The sequence below is a fragment of the Lithobates pipiens genome, unplaced genomic scaffold, assembly GCF_037356315.1.
Source record: "Lithobates pipiens isolate NorthernLeopardFrog02 unplaced genomic scaffold, aLitPip1_a1.2 Scaffold_8, whole genome shotgun sequence".
In the NCBI taxonomy this organism is placed as follows: domain Eukaryota; kingdom Metazoa; phylum Chordata; class Amphibia; order Anura; family Ranidae; genus Lithobates; species Lithobates pipiens.
The window spans coordinates 668,711,297-668,738,988 of NW_027507903.1; the positions used below are offsets into that span (position 1 = coordinate 668,711,297).

Sequence of the window (27,692 nt, forward strand, 5' to 3'; positions counted from 1 at the left end):
TCAATGGTTGCTAAGGAAGTAGCGGCTCCTTGCAGCTTCTGCGTCCTTACCAACCACTGATTACACCCAGCCTATTCACTTACATTGTTGGGAATCACCAGCCATGTAAACAAATGGGTAGGGATCGGAGCAGGTTACACCACTGCCTAAAAAATGGCCACATGGCCATATATGGGCAATGATGTCACCACTATCCCGGCAGTCAATGATTGCTAAGGAAGCAGCAGCTGCTTGCAGCTTCTGTGTGCTTATCAACTACAGACATCACCCGGCCCATTCACTTACACTCCCGGAAATCCATAGTTATGTACTGTAAGCAAATGGGTGCCTTACATCATGGCCATTTTTCGGCAATGATGTCACCACTATCCCCACCTCTTCCTTTATATAGCATATACCAGCTTGGGAAGCTGTCACTTGGCTACTGTTACTGTTGATGATTGGTTGTGTGTGTGTGGTAGGTCGCTGGGTTTTTTATTTTTTGAAGGTAGACATTATGGATGATGATAGATTTAAAAAGGACATTTTTGGGGCTTTTTTTTTTAAACAAGGGATTAGTCAGGTTTGGGTATTTAAATCTAGGCTACAACACTTTTTTTTGTGAATTAATAGGGAAACTATGGGGGGAGGGGGCATCACCCCATATTCATTCATGTAGGGTGAGGTATTAATAAAGGGAGCTTCCAGATTTTGGTAGACCAAGAGACCCCCCAAAACCAGGGGACAAGGGTTGTGTGCATATGACCCTTGTTCTCATCAGCATGGGGAGAAGGGCTTTGTCAATGCACCCCCCAATGTTGAGGGCATGGGCCCTGCATGGTCCACATGTAAGGGCTCATGCTTATCCCTCCTTTTCTGGTCAGTCAGTCTACATACTCAAATTAAGGGTCTGGTATTTGTTCATTTTATTAATTTCATTATTCGTTCAGATTGCAAAAGAGGACTTTTGTTACAGTCTATGCTTCAGGAAGAGCTTGGCTGAGGACCTGGTCAAAACGGGTAAAGGATTAGTGCTGGGAGGCCCTGTTGGAAGTTCTGGTCTGGAGAAGGATCTTTATCTGCCTTACTAAGGATCTCCCAGTGGAAGGTGGATGGTGGTCAGCTCCTGGGACATTCTAGGTAAGACCTGATTTGGGACCTTCATGTGTGACTGCAGTTATGAGATGCTAGTGTGAAGATCGTCCTCCTATTAATTGCTGATATTGTTTTGGAGTATCCTGTGATCCTAAACCCCTCAACTTTTAAAATTCTTCAGCAATAAATACTAAAAGGGCATCCTATAGGCCAGGGGTGTCCAAACTTTCTAAACAAAGGGCCAGTTTTCTGTCCTTCAGACTTCAGGAGGGCCGAAATGTGGCCAGTGGGAGTAGAAAATGTCCTGAAGTCGGTGGGAAAAAATAACGTTTCAGCGAGAGTAATTGCACCCTATTGCTGATGTAAGTGGGAGGAATTGTGCCCCATCATTGATGTCATTGGTCCCCATTGTTAGTGTCAATGGGAGAAATTGTGCCCCATCATTGATGTCATTGGGCTCCACTGTTGGTGTCATTGGGAGGAATTGTCCCCCAACAATGGTGTCATTGGGCCCCCTTGTTAGTGTCAATTAGATGAATTGTTTCCCATCGTTGGTGTTATTGGGAGGAATTGTACCCCCTTCATTGGTGTCAGTGGGGGGAATTATGCCCCATTACTGGTATCAATGGATGAAATGGTGCCCCAAGGGCTGGATAAAAGCAAGCAAAGGGCCACATCTTGCCAATGGGCAGCAGTTGGAGACCACTGCCTAAGACTGAGCCTGTATTGTCAGTGTGCATGGAAGTGTTCTTGTGACTGACAGCCTCTATACTAGCAAAGGGGACCTGGGTCATATTCTGAGCGGCCCCTATGGGGGTAAGTGCTACACTTCTGTGAGAGATTAGTGACATTAATTGTTGTGATGGGGCACAGCAGAGCCGTGACAAGCCTAGAGTTGCCAGGATGGGGTAAAGATCCCTTACCAAATCACTGTCAGTTTAACTACTTGCCTATTGGGCACTTTCACCCCCTTCCTGCTCAGGCCAATGTTCAGCTTTCAGCACTGTCACACTTTGAATGACAATTGCGCAGTCATGCAACACTGTACCCAAACAAATGGAGCTTTCTTTTAGTGTTATTTAATCACCACTGGGTTTTTTATTTTTTGCTGTTATAAAATTATGTAAATAAGTAATTTTTCTCCTTCACTGATGTGCACTGATGAAATGGCACTGAAGGGCACTTATGAGGTGGCACTGACAATGAGGCACTAATATACAGCACTGATGGGCATTGATATGAAGCACTGATGAGCACTAATAGGTGGCACTGCTTTGTACTTATAGGCGGTACTGATGGGCACTGATTGGCGGCACTGATGGGTGGCGCAGATGAGCAGGCAATGATGGGCACTGAAAGGCAGCACTGACTGGCATCATCGATGGGCACTGATTGGCATCACTGGTGGGCACTGACTGGCATCACTGCTAAGGCACTGTCGGGGCTGCACTGGTAATCAGGGCACAGATAATCTGTACCCCGATTACTTGTGCAGATTTCTCCTGTAAGGAGATGCCGCTGATCAATGTGAAGAAAGGAATGCCGATAACCAGCATTTCCTTGTTTGATTGGACACAGTTGATCACATGGGTAAAGAGCCGCGTTATTGGCTCTTTACTGAGATTAGTGATGCGCCATGTACCAGTGACAGAGCGCACCAACAATCGCCACACTTGCGTGCCCACGTCATATGACATTGTCCCAGAACAATAGGTCCACTGCCCGTTCCATCATTTGTCAATACGGCGGGCAGGAGGTGGGTTAAAAAGATCGATTCTAAATGCCCAAAATACTGAAATTTAGGAAACAAAATTTGTCTGGTTCAGCAGGAACCAAACAAATTTTGATCTATGTATGGCCATGCCCGCTAGACAGTGTTGGAAACCTTTTGTGGATCAGTGGTTGCAACCAGTTGTCTGCAGCTGCTGATCAGTGCATTCTGACAGCAGAGAGTACCATTGTCAGAATACAATGTATCGGCAGGGACGATTCCTCAATCCACCTCGCTTGTGTGATTTGGGAATCTGTTCATTTTTTTATTTTTTTAAAGCCCACTGGCTGATTGAAAAAAAAAATCAGTCAGTTATTGGAAGCCTTAGGTGAGTATCAAAAAGCTTCTCAAGGTATCTACTTTAACAAAAACCTGAGAAATGGATCAGATTGCCACCTCATCCCTTTAAACCCGGAACACATATGAATTACACAGGTTCTGAGGCAAATTTAATGCTGATAAGGCACCGAGTGAATTCAATCACCACCTTAATCAGCCACAGAGCCTGTGTAAATAGGGTAATCTGGTCAGGAGGGGGGATGTCCTCCTCAAGTCTATAAATGTCAGGTCACTTGAGTCCAGGTGACAGATGCGCTCGGTAGGAGTCAGGAGTGCACCACTAAGGTAGTGGACCCTAGGACTGACTGCTGCAGATTGAACTCAGGGAGGTTCAGGAAGCAGGTCTACTGGAGCATCAACACAGATCCCACTGGGAGCTAGAGTATAGATTCCTCAGGGCGCAGAGACTAAGAGCCAGCAGGTGTTCACCAGAGCTTCCAGTGGTGAGGATTGACTGCGCTGCAGTCTGGCTCCAGATCGCGGCCCCCAGGGCCTCACATCTCACACTCACAGTAGACTATGGGAGAAAGAGGAAGGAAGCAGCAGGCTGGAACAACAAGGATAGTAAAGGGATAAGCCAAGGTCAGGGCGACTAGCAGACAGGATAAACATAGAACACGCCAAAGGTCAGGGTCACAAGCAGACAGGGATAGTCGAGACCAGGCCAAGATCGGTAACTGGAATCAGACATAGGAGACACAGCAAGTAGCACACGAAAGCTAAATGCACAATAGTTGATCAGCAAGGTTGGCTTGCAATGCACAGGTTAATATGGTGTTCCTAATAAGAGGTTGAGGTGGAGCTATGCTGAGGGAAGATTATATAAGCAGTCAGGTGAGAGTGGCTGGCCTCTAAAGGTGAACACATGGAGGAGAGGTAAGCTGACAAAGATAACTGCATAACCATGACAATAAAAGCCTATATTCTTGTTCAAATAAACAGTTCCAGCTTTGCGGACAAACGAGTCCTGCCTAGTTCTTGGTTGTAATATGTGGCTATAATATCTATATTCAGTCTGGAGGAAGCGGTAAATGACGGAAGCACTCAATTGGAATGTGAGAGGTTCTGTTACACATATGACTCGTACTGAGGAATGGCGGCAGCAGGACATCACGCTGGTCCCAGAAACCACCGGGCAGCCATTATGGTGCTCCCCGCATGCTGCCACCTACTGTCCGGTGGACCTGTCAGCAATCCCACATTACTGCATGGCCAGCTAACTCTTCCCTATGCTAAACATTTTTTGGCTGGAGTTACACTTTATAAAATGTACCTGTTCTAACTTATATACAAATTCAACATAAGAACAAACCTAAGAATCTTGTTCGTAAACCGGGGACTGTCTGTATAGAGATCGGAGACAGGACAGCTGTAGAGAAATTAGAGCCGGGCAGGGAAGGTTGTAGATTACTCTCTGGACACAAGTCACCCCGGGGGCCCTATTCTGGAATCCCATAACACCAGCACAACAACATTTCACAAATAAATGAAAAAAAGCCAGAATTGTTCTCATAGCTGAACTGACGTGAATCTCTTAAATCAGAAATCTGAAGGTTGAGGAACAGGTGTGGTCTCCTAAAGTTACTCAACACTCACACAGTTGGATCATTTCATTAAAGCACAAAATCCATACAGTATGTGACACGACCAAAAAAGAAATCAACTGAAACTGCAGGACAATTCTGAGGGTTCCATTCGTGGCTCTTATCTCCCTCAAATGTAAAATATAATTCTATGGAAGTCTGTGCCGTCTTTCGGCAAATAATGGTGAAAAACAGCAGGACCTGATGTGACATTGATCAGTAATGTTAGATTTTATCAGTAGACTCTACAAAACAAATGTTCCCCCGAAAAACAATTGTCAGGTCACCTTGAGGCGAGGTGACAGATGCATACCGTAGGGATCAGGAGTGCACCGCAAGGTTGTGGACCCTACAGCTGACTGCTGCGGACAGGAGACAGGTCCCACCGGGGTTAGAGCGTAAGATTCCTTGGGGCGTGGAGTCTAAGAGCCAGCAGGTGTTCACCAGAGCCTCCAGTGGTGAGGATGGACTTGGCTGCAACTGGCTCCAGGTCACGACCCCCAGGGTCCCCCAGCTCACACCCACAGTAGGCGACAGGAGGATAGGGTTGGTGAGGGACAAAGCCAAGGTCGGGGCCACAAGCAGACAGGAATAGTCAGGAACACGTCAAAAGGTCAGGATCACAGGCAAACAGGGATAGTCAAAGACAAGTCGGTAAAGGAACAACAGAAGAGCACACGGCAGGTAACAGGAAGCTAACACACAAAGGAATACACAATGGCTGATCAGCGGGGTTGGCCTGCAGTGCACAGGTTAATATAGAGTTCTCTGATAGGAGCTAGGGTGGAGTCATGCCAGAGGATGGATTACAAAAGCAGTCAGGTGAGGGTCGGCTGGTCTCTAAAGATGAACACATGAGAACAGGTAAGCAGACCAACTCTATTGCATAACCATGACAGTACCCTCCCTCTTACGAGGCCTCCCCCTCCCCCGACTGGGTCCAGGCTTAAAAGGAAACTCCAGATATAATCCAGATAGGAGTAAAAAAGGACCTGTTGGGGCGTGGCCTGGACGGAGACCGAGATGGCTGCCTAACTTGGGAGCTCCCGCATTCCGGGGACGTTTTAGCTGCACATACGGGAGCCTACCACCCTTCCCTGCTATGCACAGATCCACCAGAAGCTCGTCCGTCTCCCGCACCCCTAAGGATCCCCAGACCCCACAAGGGAGGCACATTCCGGAGATTTTCCGGTCTCAGAAACACCAGGCCCGCGTGCTTCTGCAGGCCCAGTCCCCGGCCTCGCCTGACGAAACATCGCCTGCTACCATGCCCGGAGCATCCTTGTCTGCGGCCGGAGGGACTCATCCTCCGAGCCTCCTGGATCTGGAGAAGGTGGCACAGGACATTAAATGCACAGTGACAGCGGCGATTGCAGATCTTAAGGCCGACATCCTTGCGGTGGCCCACCGCATGGACAACGTGGAACAGACCACACAGACGCACGCTGCCGCCATTCGCCAGGTACAGTCTGCTTATGATTCCCAACTTGCCCAAGTTTTTGAGCTTCACAGACATGTCGAGGACCTCGACAATCGGGGCCGCCGGCACAATATTCGGATGCGAGGGATCCCTGAAACCGTCGAACCTGACGCCATCCAGCCAACACTATGCGCCATTTTTAACGACCTCATGGAGCGACCGGCGGACTCCCCCATAGACATGGAAAGGGCGCACCGTGCCCTCCGTCCTCCACCCAGAGACTCTGAGCCCCCCAGAGACATAATTTGTTTCCTTGTGAATTTCCCCCTCAAGGAAGAAATACTCCGCAAGGCACGTATGAGAGGCCGTATACTGTTTAATGGAACTGAGGTGAAGCTGTTCCAGGACCTTTCGCAGATTACCCTCCAGAACAGGAAGGCATTGCGACCATTATTGGAAGCCCTGCGCACCAGGAACATCCAATATCAATATCAATTATATTTCTCTTACATATCCACAATGGCATTATTAGTTTACACATAAATCTCATCAAACTGCCCTTCACTAATTATTTCACATTTCCTATTTTTGTCACTAGTATTGCAAGTTCACGATGGTACACTTGCACATTCCCAAGCGATGTTGCAGTGTGATGTTCCGGTGATTGTGTTGGCTGCTTTTCCCTGGTCCGGGGTCCACCCATTTTGGGGATGTTCTTTGCCTCAACCCCGTTTGAGACCGTATGTAGCCCAGACTACCACTAATTTCACTCTAGGAGTTCTTTGATCTTATTCATTGGCGTCTAGTGAGTATTTTTGATACTATATATCCCTTTAGATCTATCCTCTACCCAAATAGACCACTCCCTTTGATATTAAATTAAAATGTATTTATTTCATCTCTCCCCAGTTCATATCTATATGCATCTGACTCCTGAAGATTGGTACAAAACCATGAAACGCGTAGAGTTAATATCTTATGGATGCGTCAAAATTATCTCCCCTTTCTTGCATAATCTTTAATGTATTGCTTTGTTGACTCTTATTTTATTTTATATATACATGGCTGTACTAAAAACATCAATTGCCTTCTGTATCCTCATTACTGGTATCACCTTGTTCAACGATCAATTGTATTAAACATTTTATACGAATTTTACCTTGGAAATCTTGTGATTACGGTATTATTATAAGTATTATTAAATTATTGATATAATAGTGATTCTGTGGAATATGTTACCATATGACCTTACCACTTAGGCATCAGAAACAGCTAACTAATGATTGGCTTGCCTCATGTAAAGTCCCAGTTCCATTCTCTTCACATGTTTTACCTAATTTAGGGATGGGGGCAAGCCAATATTCAACTTAGAATTGGGTCAGGTCACAATTTCTTTCTTAATTTTGAACATCCAATATCGTTGGAGGTTCCCCTTTGGCCTATCCGCATCCGCCAGGGGGCGCTCGGCTCTCCTCCGTACGCCTGAAGACCTTCCGGCTTTTTGTGCTCAACTTGATCTCCCTTTTGTTGAACTTCCGGACTGGTATTCCATCTTCTTCCCAGCTGAACCTTGGAGGCCGGTGACGCTCAACCCTTCACCGAAAGCGGTTCGTCAGCGATCCCGTCATCGTAGGCCTGGACCGGTGTCGCTGAATGCCCGCCCGGTACGCCGCGACCCACGTCAGCGCAGCCCCTCTCCTCCGTTAATGAGAGGGGAAGATTTGGTGGAATGAGGAACTCTGTTGCCGCCGAAGATCTGCCGTCCGTGAGTACCACACCAGCCTCTCCTCCCCTCCTCCCCCGGGACCTGCCTTGTTTCTCCCTCTACCCCCTCTTCCGTTTTCACTGACGGCCCGGGTTGTTTGTTTTACCCACAGGATCCCCTCGTTCTCTGACCATGTGCCTATCCTCGAAGTTGTCCTTCAGCCCCCCCGAACGACTCTAACCGCACGGACCACCGTCTAGTTACTTCGTCCGCTGCTTGCCACTACTGCCGACTCGTTTTGAACCTTCGTCTCGACCCTTTGGAAATCTGAGGGGAGACTGGATTGACCTATGGCTTAAATGTCGTTGGGGACAGCGTTCCCTTCGTATAGTGCACAGTGGAGACCTTACCTGCATTGAGTTTATCGCGCCTCCGCCTCATCTCCACGCTCAGCTCCTGGCAATAGACTTAATGCACAATGTTCCTGCGATGGATCCGTTCGCTGCTCTCTGCCACTTACTCCCCTTCCGAGAACCTGTGACACGAAGCCTCTCACGCCTCCTGAGGAACTGCAACGTGCGCCTTCCTACCCACTAGCTACTGGCTGTCCTATGGTCTTTTCATTTGCACCCATCACCATACCTGGAAGCATGTGGACCCTGAGCGCTTCCATCTGCTTGGCTCTCTCTGGAGAAGATCTCTAACGGATATGTTCTGGCCTACACCTTACCCTCTGGATGGGGCTACTGCACCGTGGGGGGGGGGGGGTTGTTGGGGGTTTTCTCCCCTTTTTTTTTTTTTCTTTCTCTCTTCCCGCATCCCCTTGAACTGGCTGGTGCACGGACTTCCTTCTCCTTGGCCGGCTTCCGGCTCTCCTTTTTTGTGCTCAATTTGTAAGGTGATCTAGGCTGTTTGAATGTTAGCTGAACTCTCTTTCATGTTTTGTTTGCAATTACTGCATGATATTATGTTCAAAGTTTGTTCCTGCTGTTTACATACGTGGTCCTCCCTTAGGATCCCCCCTTTTCCTTGGTAGGCTCCCCACTACGCTCGGGCCCACCTTACAATCGGTGGAGTCCCCCTCACCTCCACTCTCACCCACGGCCATCCTGCAGTCCCCGCCTGTTTTACAGTCCCCACACAGCGGTCTCTTTGAAGACCAAGCTGACATACCGGAATCCCCCCTCCACCCCTTTAGGTGGGTAGCTGGTCTAACCCTACCTCTGGTTATCCCCCCTCCGGATCCCCATCCTTGTCTCCTTTTTCTCTCCTCCTCCCGCTTCCTTTCCGGCTCTTCCTTCCCTTTTCTCCCCTCCTTGTCTTTTCTTCTATCCCTTCCCTGCCCTCTCTCTCGATCTCACCTTTTTAAACCCCCTCCCTTCCTCTTTCCTCCCCTTCTTGCCCTTCTCATCCGCTTTCTCTTAGGGGTGTAGCCCCCCCTCTATCCTTCCCCCGTTTAGATCCCTACTCCTACTGACCCCGGGTACGGGTCCTGCTTCCGTTTGCCTCTGGTGATGCGGCCCTCTCCCCCGATTAGTAGCCCTCTGCAGCTGAAATGTGTATCCCTTAATGTGAAGGGTCTAAACTTACCGGAAAAGAGGTCCCAGGTGCTCTCATCTTTAACCAAATTCAAGGCTCACTTTATTTTTTTGCAGGAGACGCACTTCCGTTCTGATGCCATTCCGAAACTGTCTAACCACGTATACCGGTCTGCCTTCCATGCCACCAATCCTGTTGCGAAATCAAAGGGCGTCTCTGTCCTTATCTCCAAGCATGCCAATTTCCATTTGACTGACTCCCTGGTGGACCCTGAGGGCAGGTACGTCTTTCTCAAAGGTACTTATGCATCCACGCCAATCACGTTGGCCAATATCTATTGCCCCAACGAGCACCAGGTCACCTTTTTCCGCAAAACTTGTGCCCTTCTGTCCTCCTTCCAGAACGGAATGCTCCTTCTGGCGGGTGATTTTAATGTACCCCTAAACCCTCTCCTAGATACGTCCACCGGAACCTCATCGTTGCCCTATAAGGCCTTACGCCAGATCAAAGCCCAACTGCAAGCCCTGTCCCTCCACGATGCGTGGCGCACCCTCTATCCCTCGACTAAAGACTACACTTACTTCTCGGCCCCCCACCAAAAATATTCCAGAATTGACTTTTTCTTCCTGTCCCAAGCCGACCTCCCCTTCCTGCACCATTCCTCCATTGAACCCATGTTCCTCTCTGACCACCACCCTATTACGCTCACACTATCTTTCCCCGAATCTTGCCCTAGGACAAAAATCTGGCGGTTCAACCCGTCCACTGTTAAAGACTCCCTCGCCCTGGAACGCATCCGCACACGTCTGCGGCTCTACTTTCAGGAGAACTCAGGCTCGGTAGTCTCCCCGATCTCCCTCTGGGAGGCGCACAAATGCGTGATCAGGGGAGAGTTGTTGGCCTTGTCCTCGCAGGCCAAAAAACTTCATCAGGAACGTGTATCTTCCCTTATGCAACGGCTGAACTTGCTCGAACTCACCCACAAACAATCTCAGGCTCAATCTACCCTCCAGGACCTGATCCAAACTCGCACTCTAATCGCGGAGGAGTTGGGCAGACGCGCTAAGAGGCGATACATCCTTGGCCAACGAATCTTTTATGAACATGGCAACAAATGTGGCCGTCTCTTGGCGCGCTCTGTTCAGTCCGCCAAACTGTCCCCCACTGTACATAACCTACGGTCCTCTAAGGGCCCCCTATTGACTAAGAATGCTGACATCGAAAAGGAATTTGAAACCTTCTATACCAAACTTTACAACCTCCGACCGCCCCGACAGTCCCAGACTGCGCGTGACGCACACAATGCCCTTATTACGGAATTTCTTTCCCTCCATGGCCCTAAATCTATCCCCCCCCAGTGTGTACAGTCTCTAGAGGCGCGGTTTTCGCCCCTTGAGCTGGATGTTGCCCTTAATCAAATGAAAGTTGGTAAAAGCCCGGGTCCTGATGGGTTTTCCCTTCAATACTATAAGACTTTCCAAGATGTCCTTTCCCCTAAACTACTCCACACGTTTGATGCCTTAGCTGATCCGTCTGCGCAACCAGGTGAGATGTTGAGAGCTCACATTTCGGTAATACCGAAGGAAGGCAAGGACCCCCTTCTACCGTCTAGCTATAGACCATTCTCGCTACTAAACGTAGACATAAAAATCTATGTGAAGATTCTTGCCAACAGACTGCTGCCCTTGATTCCTGACCTCATCCCTAACGACCAGGTGGGTTTTGTCCCGGGTAGGGAAGCCAGAGACGGCACCACCCGTGCTTTAAATCTACACCACTGGCTCACCTCGTCCAAGACCCAGGGCTTTCTGCTCTCCCTTGATGCCGAGAAGGCGTTCGATAGAGTGGCCTGGGACTACATGCGAGCAGTCCTGATATCCATGGGACTGGGGGACCGCATGCTCGCTTCCATCATGGCACTGTATTCCGCCCCCACTGCGGCGGTGAGAGTAAATGGCCACCTATCGAACGCCTTTCCCATCACCAATGGCACCCGCCAAGGCTGCCCCCTTTCCCCCCTAATTTATATCCTTACTTTGGAACCCCTCTTAAACAAACTCAGGACAAACCCTGATATCAGGGGGGTGGCGGTGGGGGACAGGGAATATAAGGTCTCCGCGTTCGCTGATGACGTTTTGCTCTCCCTGACGTCCCCCCGTACCTCCCTGCCCTCTCTACTCCAAGACCTTGAGGCCTTTGGGAGAATCTCCAACCTCAAAATTAATTATACCAAGTCTCAGGCGTTGAATGTCACCCTGCCCCCTTCCGAAGTCACCCATTGTCAGGACGCCTTTCCCTTTAAGTGGGATCTCCTACCTAGGTATTAAACTCCCGCATCACCTCCCGGACCTTTACTCCCTCAACTTTCATGCTACTTTGATCCAAACCCAAAACTATCTTAAAGATTGGCAACATTTAAACGTGTCATGGTTTGGCCGGGCGGCCTTGCTTAAAATGATTGTACTACCTCGCTTCCTTTACCTATTCCAAACCATCCCTATAGCCCTGCCCCATTCTTTTTTCTTATCTTATCGGCAGATGTGCTCTACCTTCTTATGGAAAGGTTTGCCCCCGAGGATCAAATATGCCCGTCTCACATTACCCAAATCAAAAGGTGGTATTGCCCTCCCGGACCTTTATAAATATTATGTAGCCTGCCATCTCACTAGAATCGCAGACTGGAACATTCACTCCCGCGATAAACTTTGGGTTCTTTTGGAAAATGCCTTTTCTCCTATACCTATCCACCTTCTTCCCTGGTTGCTCCAGTCACAATGGCCCCCGGCGCTTGCCAGGCACCCATTTATCCACACCTCCCTGTTACTTTTCAAGAAACTCCCAGTTGGCTTAGATTTTGCTCCGACCCCGGGCCCCTTGACCACGCTACCTGGCAATTCACCCACATTTCTTCGGCGAGAATGGCCTTTCGAGGACGTTCTGGCCTCCCACTTCTACCCAGGGGGTAAGGTTGCCTCCCATGCCACTCTCGAGAGCCTCTCCAAGTCCTCCTCCTTTTCATTCTGGACATATCGGCAAATTCGCCACTTTCTTTCCACCCGAGATGCGCCTAATTGCTGGACGAGACGACTCACCCCCTTCGAGGACTTGTGCAATCGCAAGACACCTCAGAAGCACCTCATCTCCCTCCTGTACGCTCTCATTTCGGACCCGGGTGTCCTGGACCTCTCCCCATCACAATCCTCCTGGCAAAGGGAACTAGCTACTTCCCTGTCACCCGGAGATTGGACGAGAATTCACGAATATGCACACCGTGGCTCGATGAATGTTGCTGTCCAGGAGAATGGATATAAAATCCTCACGCGATGGTATAGGACCCCCTCTCGCCTCCACAAGTTTTCCCCCGCCGTCCCAAATACCTGTTGGAGATGCAATGCTGATGTAGGGACGATGATTCACGTCTGGTGGACTTGCCCAAACCTCCAACTATTTTGGAGGGAAGTCCACAGACTTATCCTGGCAGTTACCACCTATAACCTGGACTTTACACCGGAGCAGTTTCTTCTCCATCACACGTCCCTGTCTAAAAAAACTTACTTTAAATCCCTAGCTATGCACATGGTCAACGCCGCAAGATTGTGCATCCCCAGACACTGGCGGACCACACACACCCCCAACTTTGGGTGAGTGGTTTGCCACTATCTCCAGGATAGGTGACATGGAAGAGCTGATCCATATTGCGCAGGAAAGGACGGAGAAATTCTCGATCACCTGGGCCTGTTGGTCACACTTTACCACTACCGCAGACTTCAAGCGACACGTTCCCTCCTCTAGTGCCTAAACCCATTCCCGGGCTTCTGGAACCTTTCCCTGCTCCCCCCCCCCCCCGATTGATTCTGGCCGAGGGGCTGCACCCCCCCCCCTCTTTTTCCTCTTCCCTCTCCTTTTCCTCTCCCTCTTTGTTTCCCTTCTTGTCATGTCTTTCCCTTTCTTTCCTCCCCCTTTCTTCTCTTTTTTCCTTTCTCCTTCTCTCTCCCCCCCTCTTCTCTTCTCTCCCCCTCCCGTCACCCCCCCCTGCCTTTTCTTCTCTTTCTCCCTCTCCCTCATACCCGGCTGTGCCGTTTCTGCCATAATTGATCCTTCCCCTCCGCACATTTATCATTGGGAGGCCTGGACGTGTGCTGGTCGCCGTCCGGCTTCCCTCTTCTATCGCCTGTGCTCATGAGTTGTGACACTCGCACTTACCATAAAAGAACGTTGGAACGGACTCCTTCCCCCCTACCTATTACTGGGTTTACCCAGGAGATATTTCCTGCCTTTTCGTAAGTTTTGCCTTGACTTGTATTGTAAGCTAACCCTGTTTTGCTTATGCATGTTTGTACCTGCCTGTGTTATAACCTTAATAAAATCTTTATGGAAAAAAAAAAAAGGACCTGTCAGCGCTCTATACATGTATATAGGAGTATAAAAGGACCTGTCAGGGATCTATACATGTATATAGGAGTATAAAAGGACCTGTCATGGCTCTATACATGTATATAGGAGCAGTGGCGTAACTAGAACCTTCAGGGCCCCGATGCAGGAAACCTTTGCGCCCCCCGCCCCCCCCCCCCCCCCCCCCGACCTCCGGACAGGGCTCCCTTCTCTGAGCCCGATGGTGGAACACCAGGGCCCAGTCCCAAGTGGGTGGCAGCATATAAAGGAACCGATTTAAAAAACATCAATTACAGCCACTGTGCCCATCAAACGCCACCACTGTACCATCAAATGTCACTACTGTGCCCATCAAATGTCACTACTGGGCCCATCAAGCTCTGCCTCTGTGCCCATCAAATGCTGCCAGTGTACCCATCAAATGCTGCTACTGTGCACATCAAATGCTGTTGGTGTGCCCATCAAATGCTGCCACTGTGAATCCCCACCGCCTGCTCGCTGTCTGCCCACCACTTACCCTGTCTTGGTGGGGCAGTGGGTAACGGCCATGAGCGGGTCCTCCATGCATCTCCTGCCATCCTCATCTCCCGTCCTCTCCTCCTGATGGGCGTCCAATAGCTGTGTCTATCGTTTCAGCCAATCGGGTGATGGGTAACAGACCCGCACACCTGATTGGTGGAGAGGTGGTTCAGCGTTAGGAAAGTGAATATTAATTCACTTTTCTAACACACCTGGGTAGACTGTGAGCGTCAAGCATGGCGCTCGCAGTTCACCTATTTTGAAGCCTATTAGAGCCCATGGCTCTAATCAGGTGCTGCAAAAACACCCCTCCGCCGCTGTAATTCAGGCACCCGGCACCCCAAAAGGGACCAGACACCTAAATATGGGGGTGGCAGCGGTGGCCATGGATAGATTGGCACTGGAGGGGGTGTGGCACTGAAGGGGGGCTGGTGGGCTGGCACAATCTGGAAGGGGGGTGGTGACTTACTGCCAATCAATCGAAGGATCGATCGATTCCCCCTCCTCAGAATCCTGCAGATGCAAAGTTCCTCGACAAAGCGTGCCTCCTCCAGCAATGCCTTGCTTCAGAGAGCTCCTCTCCCACCTTCACTGAATTGGCTGAAGTTTTTTTCTGTGTCCGCCCCGCCTCCCTTACAGTCGCTCTGGATAGGCGGGGCGGAGCCCACAAAGCACTTCTCTCACGCTGGTCTCTCCACTGTAGTGGGTGAAAGGAAGCCCCCCCCTCCCCACGGCATGAACCCGCAGCAACAGTGAATCACACCACACACCCCCGGCCGGACAGTCAGGTGGGCCCCTCAAGCGGCGGGCGGGCGAGCTGCCGGTGGGCCCCCTGAAGTGGCAGAGAATTACAGGGCCCAGTCGCACTTGCGACTATTGCGACCCTGATAATTCCGCCACTGTATAGGAGTATAAAAGGACCTGTCAGGGCTCTATACATGTATATAGGAGTATAAAAGGACCTGTCAGGGCTCTATACATGTATATAGGAGTATAAAAGGACCTGCCAGGGCTCTATACATGTATATAGGAGTATAAAAGGACCTGTCAGGGATCTATACATGTATATAGGAGTATAAAAGGACCTGTCAGGGCTCTATACATGTATATAGGAGTATAAAAGGACCTGCCAGGGCTCTATACATGTATATAGGAGTATAAAAGGACCTGTCAGGGATCTATACATGTATATAGGAGTATAAAAGGACCTGTCAGGGCTCTATACATGTATATAGGAGTATAAAAGGACCTGTCAGGGCTCTATACATGTATATAGGAGTATAAAAGGACCTGTCAGGGCTCTATACATGTATATAGGAGTATAAAAGGACCTGTCAGGGCTCTATACATGTATATAGGAGTATAAAAGGACCTGTCAGGGATCTATACATGTATATAGGAGTATAAAAGGACCTGTCAGGGCTCTATACATGTATATAGGAGTATAAAAGGACCTGTCAGGGCTCTATACATGTATATAGGAGTATAAAAGGACCTGTCAGGGCTCTATACATGTATATAGGAGTATAAAAGGACCTGTCAGGGCTCTATACATGTATATAGGAGTATAAAAGGACCTGTGAGTGGCCGGCTGCCGCGATGTCCGCCCGTCAGCCACAATTGCTCCACAGAGAGCCAGAATGGGAATCTATCAATGTAAAAAGACAGATCCCCATTCTGACAGGGGAGGAGAGACAGATCTGCTGTTGCTAGTGATTGGGAACAGCGATCTCTCTCCTCCTCCAGTTACTCCCATCCCCCCCAGTTAGAAACACCTCAGAGGGAACAGACTTAACCCCTTGATCGCCCCCTAGTGTTAACCCCTTCCCTGCCAGTGACATATACACAGTAATCAGTGCATTTTTATAGCACAGATCGCTGTATAAATGTCAATGGTCCCAAAAAATGTGTCCCGCTAAAAAAAAACAAAAAAAAAACAGATCGCCGCCGTTACTAGTAAAAAGAATTAATACATAAAAATGCCATAAATCTATCTCCTATTTTGTGGATTCTAAAACTTTTGTGCAAACTAATCAATATACGCTTATTGTGGGGTTTTTTTTAATCAAAAATATGTAGAAGAATATATATCGGCCTAAACTGATGAAGACATTTTTTATTTTATTTTTTTTTTAGATATTTATTATAGCAAAAAGTAAAAAAAATATTGTTTTTAAAATTGTCTATCTTTTTTTGATTATAACGTAAAAAAATAAAAACTGCAGAAGTGATAAAATACCACCAAAAGAAAGCTCTATTTGTGGGGAAAAAGGATGACAATTTTATTTGTGTACAACGTCGCACGATCGCTCAATTGTCAGTTAAAGCGACGCAGTGCTGTATCACAAAGAATGGCCTGGTCATTAAGGGGGCAAATCCTTCCGGTCTGTAAGTGGCTAATAAGGGCTGGGCAAGGCTCACTCCCCGAGCCACCCGCCCGCTCACTCACCCGCTGAGCCACCCACCCGCTCCCTTAACCGCGCACTTACACACCTACTGGCCCACGGCTGCTGCCCCTCTTCAAGTGCCGCCTCGGACAATGGTCCCACTGGGTCCCATGGTGGGGCCGGCCCTGGGAGTATCCCACCAAAAATAAAAATTTTGTTGCAGAGGATGCCTAAAACCTGACTTGCAGACTTCTGGGAAAATGAGAGAGTCGATCACACCAGCAGGAAATGATTTTTGGGGAAATTCTGTCTGTACACTCGCTGGGCACACAAGGCCTCCACATTGTTATATTGCATTGAATTTTACAGAAAATTCCGGAGATGCAGATTGAAATGGAAAGGTCATTTTTAACCCCTTCCCTGCCTGGCCTATAGCAGACTGACGGCCGGGAGGGGCTTTACCATTCTGACTGGATATCATATGACGTCCTTCAGAGCGTGCCCCCAGAGACACTTACCGGTGGATCCTGGTATAGAGCCGATGTTGTAGGCCTTGTACCATGTGATCGACCGCGTCCAATCACAGCTGATGAAATGTAAAGAAATGCCGGTGATTTGTCAATTCCTTTCCTCAGCGCTGTCAGTGTCTGAGGAAAGGAAAGACAATGATTGGCTGTCCAGTTACAGGGGACATTTACACTGATAATCAGGGCACTGATCATCATTGCATTCTATCAGTGCAGAATCCTCAGTGCACATCAGTGATGAGGAAAAATTACTCTTATGCAAAATTCTATAAAACTGAAGAAAACTTTTTCTTTCAAAAATGCCCCTGTTGAAGACCCTTAGGCCGCGTACACACGGGCGGACTGTTCGCCCAACTTAGTCCGCTGAACAGTGTTTCAGCGGACAATCCGCTCGTGTGTGGGCTTCAGCGGACTGTTTCAGCGGACAGTCTGACGAACAAAGTCTTACGGAATTTCCGTAAGACAGTCCGCCAAAACTTGGTTTCAGCGGACAGTCCGCTCGTGTGTAGGCTCGTTCGACAGACTAAGTATGGCGCATGCTCAGAAAGGATTTACACGGCGAAGGTTGCATTGCAATGTATTGGACGTCGAATTTCTCGTCCCGTCGTACGTGCCGTTCACGTCATCGCGCACGCTTTCAGCGAACTGTCTGCTCATCGTGTGTGGTCAAGTCCGTTCATGCAAATTTTGAGCGGACTGTTTGTCGGATTGTCTGACGAACTAAGTTGGGCGAACGCGGCTTTGGTGGCGAGGCGCGTCGGGCTAGCATTACTTGTACCCCACATTGCTTTTATTTGTTTTATTTTATTTTGTGATCACTAGTCATTCATTTTTATGTCATTTTTACCATATGACTTTCTCAATAAACCTACTGGTTTGTTTTTTGTGGCCTGCGCCATCCGGAGCCCCTCTTTATTTTAGTTTTTTTTATGATCAGTTTTGTGTAAACCGCATCCTGGATACTATCAAATCTTGAGTGTTTGATCCTCTGGAGTCCGGAGACAGATAAGTGAGCATTCCATACCGGGAGTACCTGCCTTTACGGAGCCCAGAGAGGAGAAAGCGAGGACCCTCCATCAGGATTCATCCAACGCACAGTACCTGATTGGGACCAGTCGGGATTCTAAGCGTGTTTGACTCCCTGTCATACGACACGTGTGTCCAACCTTTTTGGTAGGAGTATCCATCTTCTTTCCACTATTGATACGACTTCAGACAAGTATCTGTTCCTGATGGTCCATGCGGTCTTTTACCTCGCTTGTAGGAAGACCCCCACCGATACATTTCTACAGGGCCGTCTTTAATAATGATTGGACCCGGGGCAAAATTTTTCTTGGGGGCTCCCCTCCCCCCCCATGCAATTTCATTCTCCACCTTCTCTGAGACATACAATAAATAGCAGCTAGACTTAAAATCAGTTTACAGTATCAGATCAGGCAGCGATTGCGTTTGGTTGCCAGAGGTTATAGCATATCATTACTGCTTACTGACTGGTTGCTAGAGGCTACAGTACACATTAAGGCTCACTGATTAGTTGCTAGAGGTTTACAGCACATGATTTGATTTCTGCTTGTTGATTGGTTGCTAGAGATTACTGTACAGTAATACTGCTCACTGGTTGCTATAGGTTACAGAATATCTTCTCCTCACTGCAGGGGGGCATGATATATATGAATGCCACCTTTATTTACAAATCAATGCCACTGGCCTCAGCTATTTACATATGAATGCAGCTGCTATTTACATATGAATGACCATTATTTACATGTAAACACAGGGTCTGCAGGTGAGTCATCCATACACAATAGGGCAGAGCTGAGTGGCATTAGTAGCAGCATTTCACACTGAGATATTGGGACACAGCACAGGACTAAAACTTCAAGGGACAAGGGAATTTAAACTGGAATGGTTAGCAAGTATGAGACAGCTGCTTTGGGCCCCACAACAATGACAGGGACCAGGGCAGCTGCCCCTTTTGCCCTGCCTTAAAGACAGCCCTGCATTTCTATTGCATATTATATGCGGACTGCTTACCGGGATAAATGTTCTGTTCCCTTTAGTACGGAATTTACATACCTAGTGAATTGTAAACTTTTTGATTATTATTTATACATTTTTTCACTGACCCGTGTTTTACCACTATGGATTTTTTATGTGATTAGCCATCATTGGTATCTTGTATACTTAGTCACAGTTTCACATATAAATTTATATGCTTTCATATCAGTGCTACACTATTTTTCTTCTGTTATGTGACAATTAACCGCTTGCTTACCGACACTTAAACCCCCCCTTCTGCACAGACCAATTTTCAGCTTTCAGCGCTGACGCACTTTGAATGACAATCATACAACATTGTACCCAAATGACATTTTTATCATTTTTTTTTCACACAAATAGAGATTTCTTTTGGTGGTATTTAATCACAGCTGGGATTTTTATTTTTTGCTAAACAAATAAAAAAAAAGATGGGAAATTTTGAAAAAAAATAATCCTGTTTCATAGTTTGTTATAAAATTTTGCTCCTTCATTGATATGCGCTGATGAGGCAGCACTGGTGGGCACTGATAGGCTGCATTGATGGGCACTGATAGGCACAGATAAGGCGTCACTGATAAGATGGCACTGATGGGTGGCACGGATGGGTGGCACTGATAAATAGCACTGATGGGCACTGATAGGTGGCACTTATAGGTGGCACTGTGGGCACTGATGGATGGTGCTGGTGGGAACTGGTAGGCGACACTGTTGTGTACTGTTGGTGGCACAGGTGGGCATTGAGGAGCAGCAGTTCTCCGTGATCGGGACTGATGTCCCTCTCACGCCCCCCGGTGGTCAGATTTTCTATTTCTCCTCACTCTGTCAGTGCGAGGAGAAAAAATTGCCGATTACCGGCTCTGTTTACATCACATGATCAGTTGTCGTTGGCTGACAGCTGTTCATGTGGTAAGGGGTTGGGATCGACCCCTTACTCCGATCTGTGATCAGCCAAGTCTCATAGACTCGCTGATCACAGAGCGCGGCGCACACATCCTGCAGGGCGTGCGCAGGCTGCTCAGGCATGGGAGGACGTCAATAGATGTACTCCCGGCAAAGCAAGTCGGCGTTGTGGCCCTCATTCGGCTATAGCACGGATCTGAACAGGTTCAATACCACCAAAAGAAAGCTCTATCTGTCTCAAAAAAATGATAAAAATGTCATACGAGTACAGTGTTGTATGACCGTGTAATTGTCATTCAAAGTGTGACAGCGCTGAAAGCTGAAAATTGGCCTGGGCAGGAAGAGGGTGAAAGTGCCCGGTATTGGAGGGGTTAATAACATTCAATTATAATTTTGATTGTGTATCGACTGTATATGTTATACTATTTTTGTTTTAACGTGCTATTTTTTTCCTGAAGAGGCTGAGTGGAATAAAACTTCAATGGGACCACCAGACATCTACTGAGGAGCACACCGACCTCATTCCATAGAATGAGAAGAAGACGTTGTCCCTCTAATCTCTGTCATCTCACCATCCATTCCAACAACAATATTCCCAGAAGATTAGATGTGCATTTCATGTGTTTTATTCATGTTATATGCTGTAAAATCCCCCCTTTTGTAGACCTCCCGAAGCCCCGAGACTGCTGCTGGGTGCCGCCATCTTGGATGTGATCTCAGCAGCCTCAAGTTCCCCTCTATAGTATTCCTCTTCCCTCCTCCCCCGACAGCGAAATGAAAAGGTTCCTGAAGTGTTCAGCTGTAATATGACATATGGAAGTGTAACTTTTATCACCCAGAGAGCAGCCGGGGCCCCGTTCATCTGAAATCTTTATAACACTGAGGGCCACAAAGGGGGAGCGAGAGGAACGTATGTAGACCAAACTTAGACCATTGGTCCAGTCTGCAGACCCAACAACTTCTTCATGTTTTCACATAGAAAACTCTTGTATGGGGGGACAATTAGAGGAGTGGCAGTGCATCCATTAGGGGCACCAGGCAGCGCCCCCTCTGTCACCCCACCCCCACTGTGTAGAATGGATATCCATGGCCACTGTAGCTGCCCCCTATTCAGGTGTCCGGCCCCTTTTCGGACGCCGGGCGCCTGAATTCCAGCGGCGGGGATGTTTTATAGAAGCCCCAGATTAGAGCCATAGGCTTCAATAAAGGTGGGCTGTGAGCACAGAGCATTGCACTCGCAGTCCCCCCAGGTGTGTTAGAAAAGGGAATGAATATTTGCTATTCTAACACTGAGCCGCCTCTCAGACAATCAGGAGGCGCGGGCCTAATACCCGTCACCTGATTGGCTGAAGGCACAGGCGCTCCGATTGGACACCTAATAGAATGGAACAGAAGAGAGCGAGAAAAATGGAGGACACCGGAGCCGCTGCCTGACCCGCTGCTCACCCACCATCCCGCAGCTCGCCACCTGACCCGCTGCCTGATCCCCCACCAAGCTGGGGTAAGTGCCGGACATTCAGCGAGCAGTGGTTGGGCGGGTGAGCGGGCAGGGGGGTGTTGGCTCAGTGGCTGCATTTTAGGGGAACAAGTGGCTGCATTTGATGGGCACAGTGGTGGCATTTGATGGGGCACAGTGGTGGCATTTGATGTATTTTTCAGAAATTTTTTGTTTGCGCCCCCTGAAAATTGTGAGCACCACCCACCACTGAATTAGAGGGAGACAGTCCACAAGTGACCAGCTAGTGCCGGGCTGTCTTATTGGAAAGCCCAGAATTCTCTGTAACACGACGTCATGGAGGAGATCTGTATTAAATGTTTATTTCTAATATGAAAATTTCATACAAGTAATAAGAAAAGTGACATAAAAGATCAGATTATAAATCTGTAAATATTCCACAAAAATGAATAAAACAACCAAAAGTCATTATAGATTATCATTCAGCATTTTATATTCGTGTAAAATGAAAATAAACACAACAAGAAATTCCCCGGCTGTGACTTCCATTACACCTGTACTGAGGGGAATATGGAGGGGCCATTGCTGGACGTCTTCTGAAAATGCTATTCTCCTGGCTGTCTGGGGACTCAGTATTTGGGGACACTGACCTGGAACAATCATTCCGATTGGGAAATCAGAGTTAAGTCAGAACTCCGAGTCTGAATACTTGTTCCGGGTCACTGACATAGAAAATACAGAAGCCATTGGATCAGAATGACAGCCAGGGAACTAGTATTCTTTAGAAGTAGTTATCAGTGGCGGCCACCATACTTCCTCCATACAGATTCCTAGAATACAATTGTGTAGGATGCAGACAGGTTAGTGTGTGATGATATATTAGCAGTATGTGTCTCCTTTTTATGTCCTGTACATCCTGGGGAAGGTGAGAGCTCTATGCTGCTCTGTACACACACACCCCGGGTTATACCACTCCTCTTCATCTGCCCCTCCCCCAACCCTTCACTCCTCCCCCCTCCCCCGATCTCCATGAGTCCCCCCAGTACAGGCGGAGCTTATCACCCCCCCCACCATCTACCAGACCTCACTTCTGTCCTTCCCAGTCCCCCCCCCCCCACGTGGTATCATGTGACCTCTCCTAGATGTAGAGGTGACCACATCCTATTCCATCACAATGACCGCACTGCATTCTCTGTACTGATGGATCATCTCCCCCCTCTGTGTCTGATCATAGCTGGACATAGCGCCACCATGAGGAGGAGGGGCAGAACATCGGGGATGGAAATTGCTTATATAATATGGGAACTTCCCGTTTGTAAAAGTAGAACTAAAGACAAAAAAACTTTTTGTTCATTTTGGAGAGAGTAAGGGAGGGTTATAACCTCTGTTAGTAATTTATTACCATCTGTTTTCCATTGGGGAGACTTCCCTTCACTTCCTCTCCAACAACCAAAACAGGAAGTGACAGGAAATGCCTCCAAAGGGAGGAAATCCCTGGTTGTCACCAGAACTGGTGTCCCCATTGGAGGATTTCCCCTCTATTACAGTTCTGGTAGCAACTGGGAATTTGGGATTTTCTTTCACTTTGGGTGATAACATTCACCAGGACAAATAGAGAGGTGGGCTCTCTTTAAATGGGACAGAGACAGCAATAAAGCCTGACAGGGGCTCTATTCCCTCTCCACGTTAGATAGGTATATAGATCACATCCCCCTCGCTAGGCATGCACCAATGTATGTACCAAAGAGTACCGATACTTTCGGCCAAGTACTCGCTGATAACAAGAACCGATCATTTGTGGTGAGTTTTACATAAATGGGAGCAAATCGCACTGCAAAGAATTTGAAGTGGAATGCGGTGCGATTTCTGTCCAAATCACATGATGTTCCCCCACCGCTCCTGTGTGAAGCCGAGCTTGTCATAGTGATTTCAGCCTGGGGTCACACAGGAGCAGTGCGGCAAACTCCATGCGATTCACACAGGAATCACACCACATTATTGCAGTGCGATTTCCACCCATTTATTTTGTATGGACACAAATTGCACCACAAAGTGTTGTTACTGGTGAATCCCCACCCCTCACTATAATTAGAGATATTCCAGCCAATCACAGTGATCTGAGAGGGAGGGATGGAGAAGTCTCATAGAAATATATTTATCATAGAAAACCCTGCGGGACTAATAACATATAATAGGTGCTCTATCCCTCTAATACTATGAAACTAAGTAAGTATAAAAAATGACAATCATCATAGTAAGAATAAAAATGGAAAACAATCACATCAGATCTCAGAGCAAGAAATAAGTGCAAATCCCATTAAGTATGAAGTCATATGAATGGAAGTTCATTAGTGAAGACAAAACAATTGTTTATCCAAATAATGTGATGTGCCAAAATCCCTCCACTCCAGTGCCAACCTCATTGTATTACACCCACCGAGTGCTCAGGACTCCTTCCCCTCCCCCCACATATCTTTATACAACCTCTCCATACACCTATCCCAGCATGGAGGGGCTCAGTGAAGGTGGTGGTGAAGGTGTGGAGATGTCGGATCGGGTCACACAGATCATAAAAGGAGATCCGTCCGACCCCATAATCCAGATATATCCTGACTCTGTTACTGGAGATATTGGAGGGTAAGAGGATCCATTTACTGTCATGTATCAGCAAATACTGATCACCATTCCTGCACAAACACCAGGACTTCTTATTATATCCAATCCCTGACTGCCCTCCTCTCCTGTCTATACTGGGGTAACACATCCCGACTTTCCATCCATCTGATCCCCCGACATCCACTTCCCAGTAATGTCTCCCTGAGGAGAAACTCCGACTGCTCAACACCTGAGGATAATCCTGAAATCTCTCTGGTGTTTCTGGACGATTCTGTTTTCTATCTGACAAGGATACAGTTTTCCTGTCATCTGATATATGGAGATTATTATCAGCTGTATTTACATCCAGTAATATGTCTGCAGCCCCCTGTATATAGGAGGATACATTTATCTCTATTATTGTATCAGATAATGTGTGTAATGTGTGTGATATCCCATCCACATCCAGACCCCCTCCATCATGGAGGAGCTCCTCATGTCTCTCTCTGTCCTCATTATCTCCATCCTCAGTATCACACAAGTCACCTGTGTCTGATTCCTGTAAGACAGTCAGTGGATCCGTCACGTTACACAGCTCCTCAATGTGACGCAACTTCCTGGACAGCTCCTCCTTTTTTATTTCCAGATCCCGGATGGAGATGGAGATCCGCTCTGCCCTCCCGGAGATTTCCCTCAGGACTCTCTTCTCCAGGTCTTCCAGACGTCTCCTGAGATCTCTAAACAGGACAGAGACTCTCTCGGTGTCACCAGCTGCTTTTTCTTCTACTTTCCTCCGGAGTTCCTGCAGACTCTGGACTCTTTCCTCCGTCTCCTCTCTCTTTATCAGAAGTTTCTGCAGAACATTCCTCAGTGTCTTCTTCTTCTTCTCAGAAGCCTCATCCAGTGACTCCATCTCATGTCCTTTATGTCCTCCAATCACACACAACATACAGGCACAGGTATTATCCTCAGTGCAGTAATACTCCAGGATCTTCTTATGGACGGAGCATTTCCTGCTCTCCATGGACAAGGTGGGGTCACATAAGACGTGTTCTGGGGACTTTTTGTGGACTCTCAGGTGTTTATCACACAGAGAAACCTCACAGTGCAGACAGGATCTAACAGCAGGTACAGGAGAGTCCACACAGTAAGTACAGAAGACCCCGGACTCCTCCTGATGTGGCTGAGCAGACAGGAAATTCCCCACTATGTTACGTAATGTTATGTTCCTCTGCAGTGCAGGCCGATCCGGAAACTTCTCTCGGCATTCAGGACAGGAATATCCTCCAGACCCCCCCTGTGTATCCAGCACACGATCAATACAGACCCGGCAGAAGTTGTGTCCACATCTCAGCATTACAGGATCTGTATAAATGTTCAGACAGAGTGAACATTCCAACTCAGCTCTTAGATCAGAAGACGCCATCGCTGACAGCAGACGAGGAAATGAAATGAAGTTCTCTGACACCGGAGAAGAATGCAGTTGGGAGTAGTGATGGCCGAACGGTTCGCCCGGCGGTCGTTTCGCGGCGAATTTCCGACTTTCGCCGTCCGCGGGTTCGAACGCCTTTTTCCGTCGTTCGCCCCGGCGGACTTACGTGTTTAATGTATACAAGAACTTTAACCTTTCGTGACACGTTTATCATGTGTTACAGGACAACCAATTGAGACATGACAGCTCATGGACACTTGGACATTCCCCCTAACCTATAAATACACCCGATCCGGTGGCCATTTTACATTCTTTCTTCTGTCACTGTAGGGAAAGGATCCTGTGTGGAGTAGGGACAGAGAAAACGCTAGCTATTTGGTACACAAAAGTTCTTTTCAGGACTGGTATAGGTGTTAGGTCAGCAGCCTGAGTTTCTTTTGTCAGTTTAGATAAAGGGACAGAGCGCTGTATGCTGCTATTTTAGGGACAGCTCAGCCAGATTAGTCTTTCTTCATCATCATCATCATCATCATCATTAGCTGTTACTATCAGGTCCACAAAAGAGCTGTTCCAGCTAATCGTTCCAGCCTACTCTTTTTTGCCAATTTGTATAGGGACAGGCAGGAAGCAGTGTGTCAGGCAGTGAGGATAATTTTAAAGACTTGCTGTTACTATTAGTTCCACAAAGGTTCTTTTCAGGACTGGTATCAGTGGTACGGTAATAGGCTTGTACACGTATAATATTCTTTCTTCCAAATATAGAAAGAATATTATACTTGACTGCTGCCCTTCTGCTGCAGTCTGCTAATCATTCACAACTCACTTGTTCCACAAAGCTCTTTATCAGGACTGGTAACTTGGTCTGTCTAGGGTGCTACGGTACATAGGCTTGGGTGCGGTACAGTCTGCTGTTCTGTAAGGACCGCTATCGGTCCACAATACATAGGGTTGCCGTGCACTACTGCTGACCGCTGCCCTATACTGCAGCAGTCCTTCAGCGGTATAGGGACTGACGCACAGTCTGCTAAACACTAATACACAACCTGCTTGGTCCACAAAAGTTCTTATAAGGACTGGTAACTTGGTATAGGGTGCTACGGTACATAGGCCTGAGTGCAGTACAGTCTGCTGTTCTGTAAGGACCGCTATCGGTCCACAATACATAGGGTTGCCGTGCACTACTGCTGACCGCTGCCCTATACTGCAGCAGTCCTTCATTGGTATAGGGACTGACGTACAGTCTGCTAATCACTAACACACAACCTGCTTGGTCCACAAAAGTTCTTATAAGGACTGGTAACTTGGTATAGGGTGCTACGGTACATAGGCCTGAGTGCAGTACAGTCTGCTGTTCTGTAAGGACCGCTATCGGTCCACAATACATAGGGTTGCCGTGCACTACTGCTGACCGCTGCCCTATACTGCAGCAGTCCTTCATTGGTATAGGGACTGACGTACAGTCTGCTAATCACTAACACACAACCTGCTTGGTCCACAAAAGTTCTTATAAGGACTGGTAACTTGGTATAGGGTGCTACGGTACATAGGCCTGAGTGCGTTACAGTCTGCTGTTCTGTAAGGACCGCTATCGGTCCACAATACATAGGGTTGCCGTGCACTACTGCTGACCGCTGCCCTATACTGCAGCAGTCCTTCAGCGGTATAGGGACTGACGCACAGTCTGCTAAACACTAACACACAACCTGCTTGGTCCACAAAAGTTTTTATAAGGACTGGTAACTTGGTATAGGGTGCTACGGTACATAGGCCTGAGTGCAGTACAGTCTGCTGTTCTGTAAGGACCGCTATCGGTCCACAATACATAGGGTTGCCGTGCACTACTGCTGACCGCTGCCCTATACTGCAGCAGTCCTTCATTGGTATAGGGACTGACGTACAGTCTGCTAATCACTAACACACAACCTGCTTGGTCCACAAAAGTTCTTATAAGGACTGGTAACTTGGTATAGGGTGCTACGGTACATAGGCCTGAGTGCGTTACAGTCTGCTGTT

General features: G+C 47.9%; 1 protein-coding gene across 1 annotated transcript; it reads right to left on the reverse strand.

Annotated features, from left to right (window-relative positions):
- Positions 1-22,738: 22,738 nt before the first annotated feature.
- LOC143961926 (E3 ubiquitin-protein ligase TRIM39-like) lies at positions 22,739-25,707 on the reverse strand. The gene has a single exon (XM_077471260.1). The coding sequence runs from the start codon at positions 25,671-25,673 to the stop codon at positions 24,072-24,074; it is 1,602 nt and encodes a 533-aa protein (XP_077327386.1). The 5' UTR covers positions 25,674-25,707; the 3' UTR covers positions 22,739-24,071.
- Positions 25,708-27,692: the final 1,985 nt, after the last annotated feature.

Coding starts and splice junctions, on each gene's coding strand:
- LOC143961926 (XM_077471260.1), bottom strand. CDS start 25,673: ATGGCGTCTTCTGATCTAAGAGCTGAGTTGGAATGTTCACTCTGTCTG.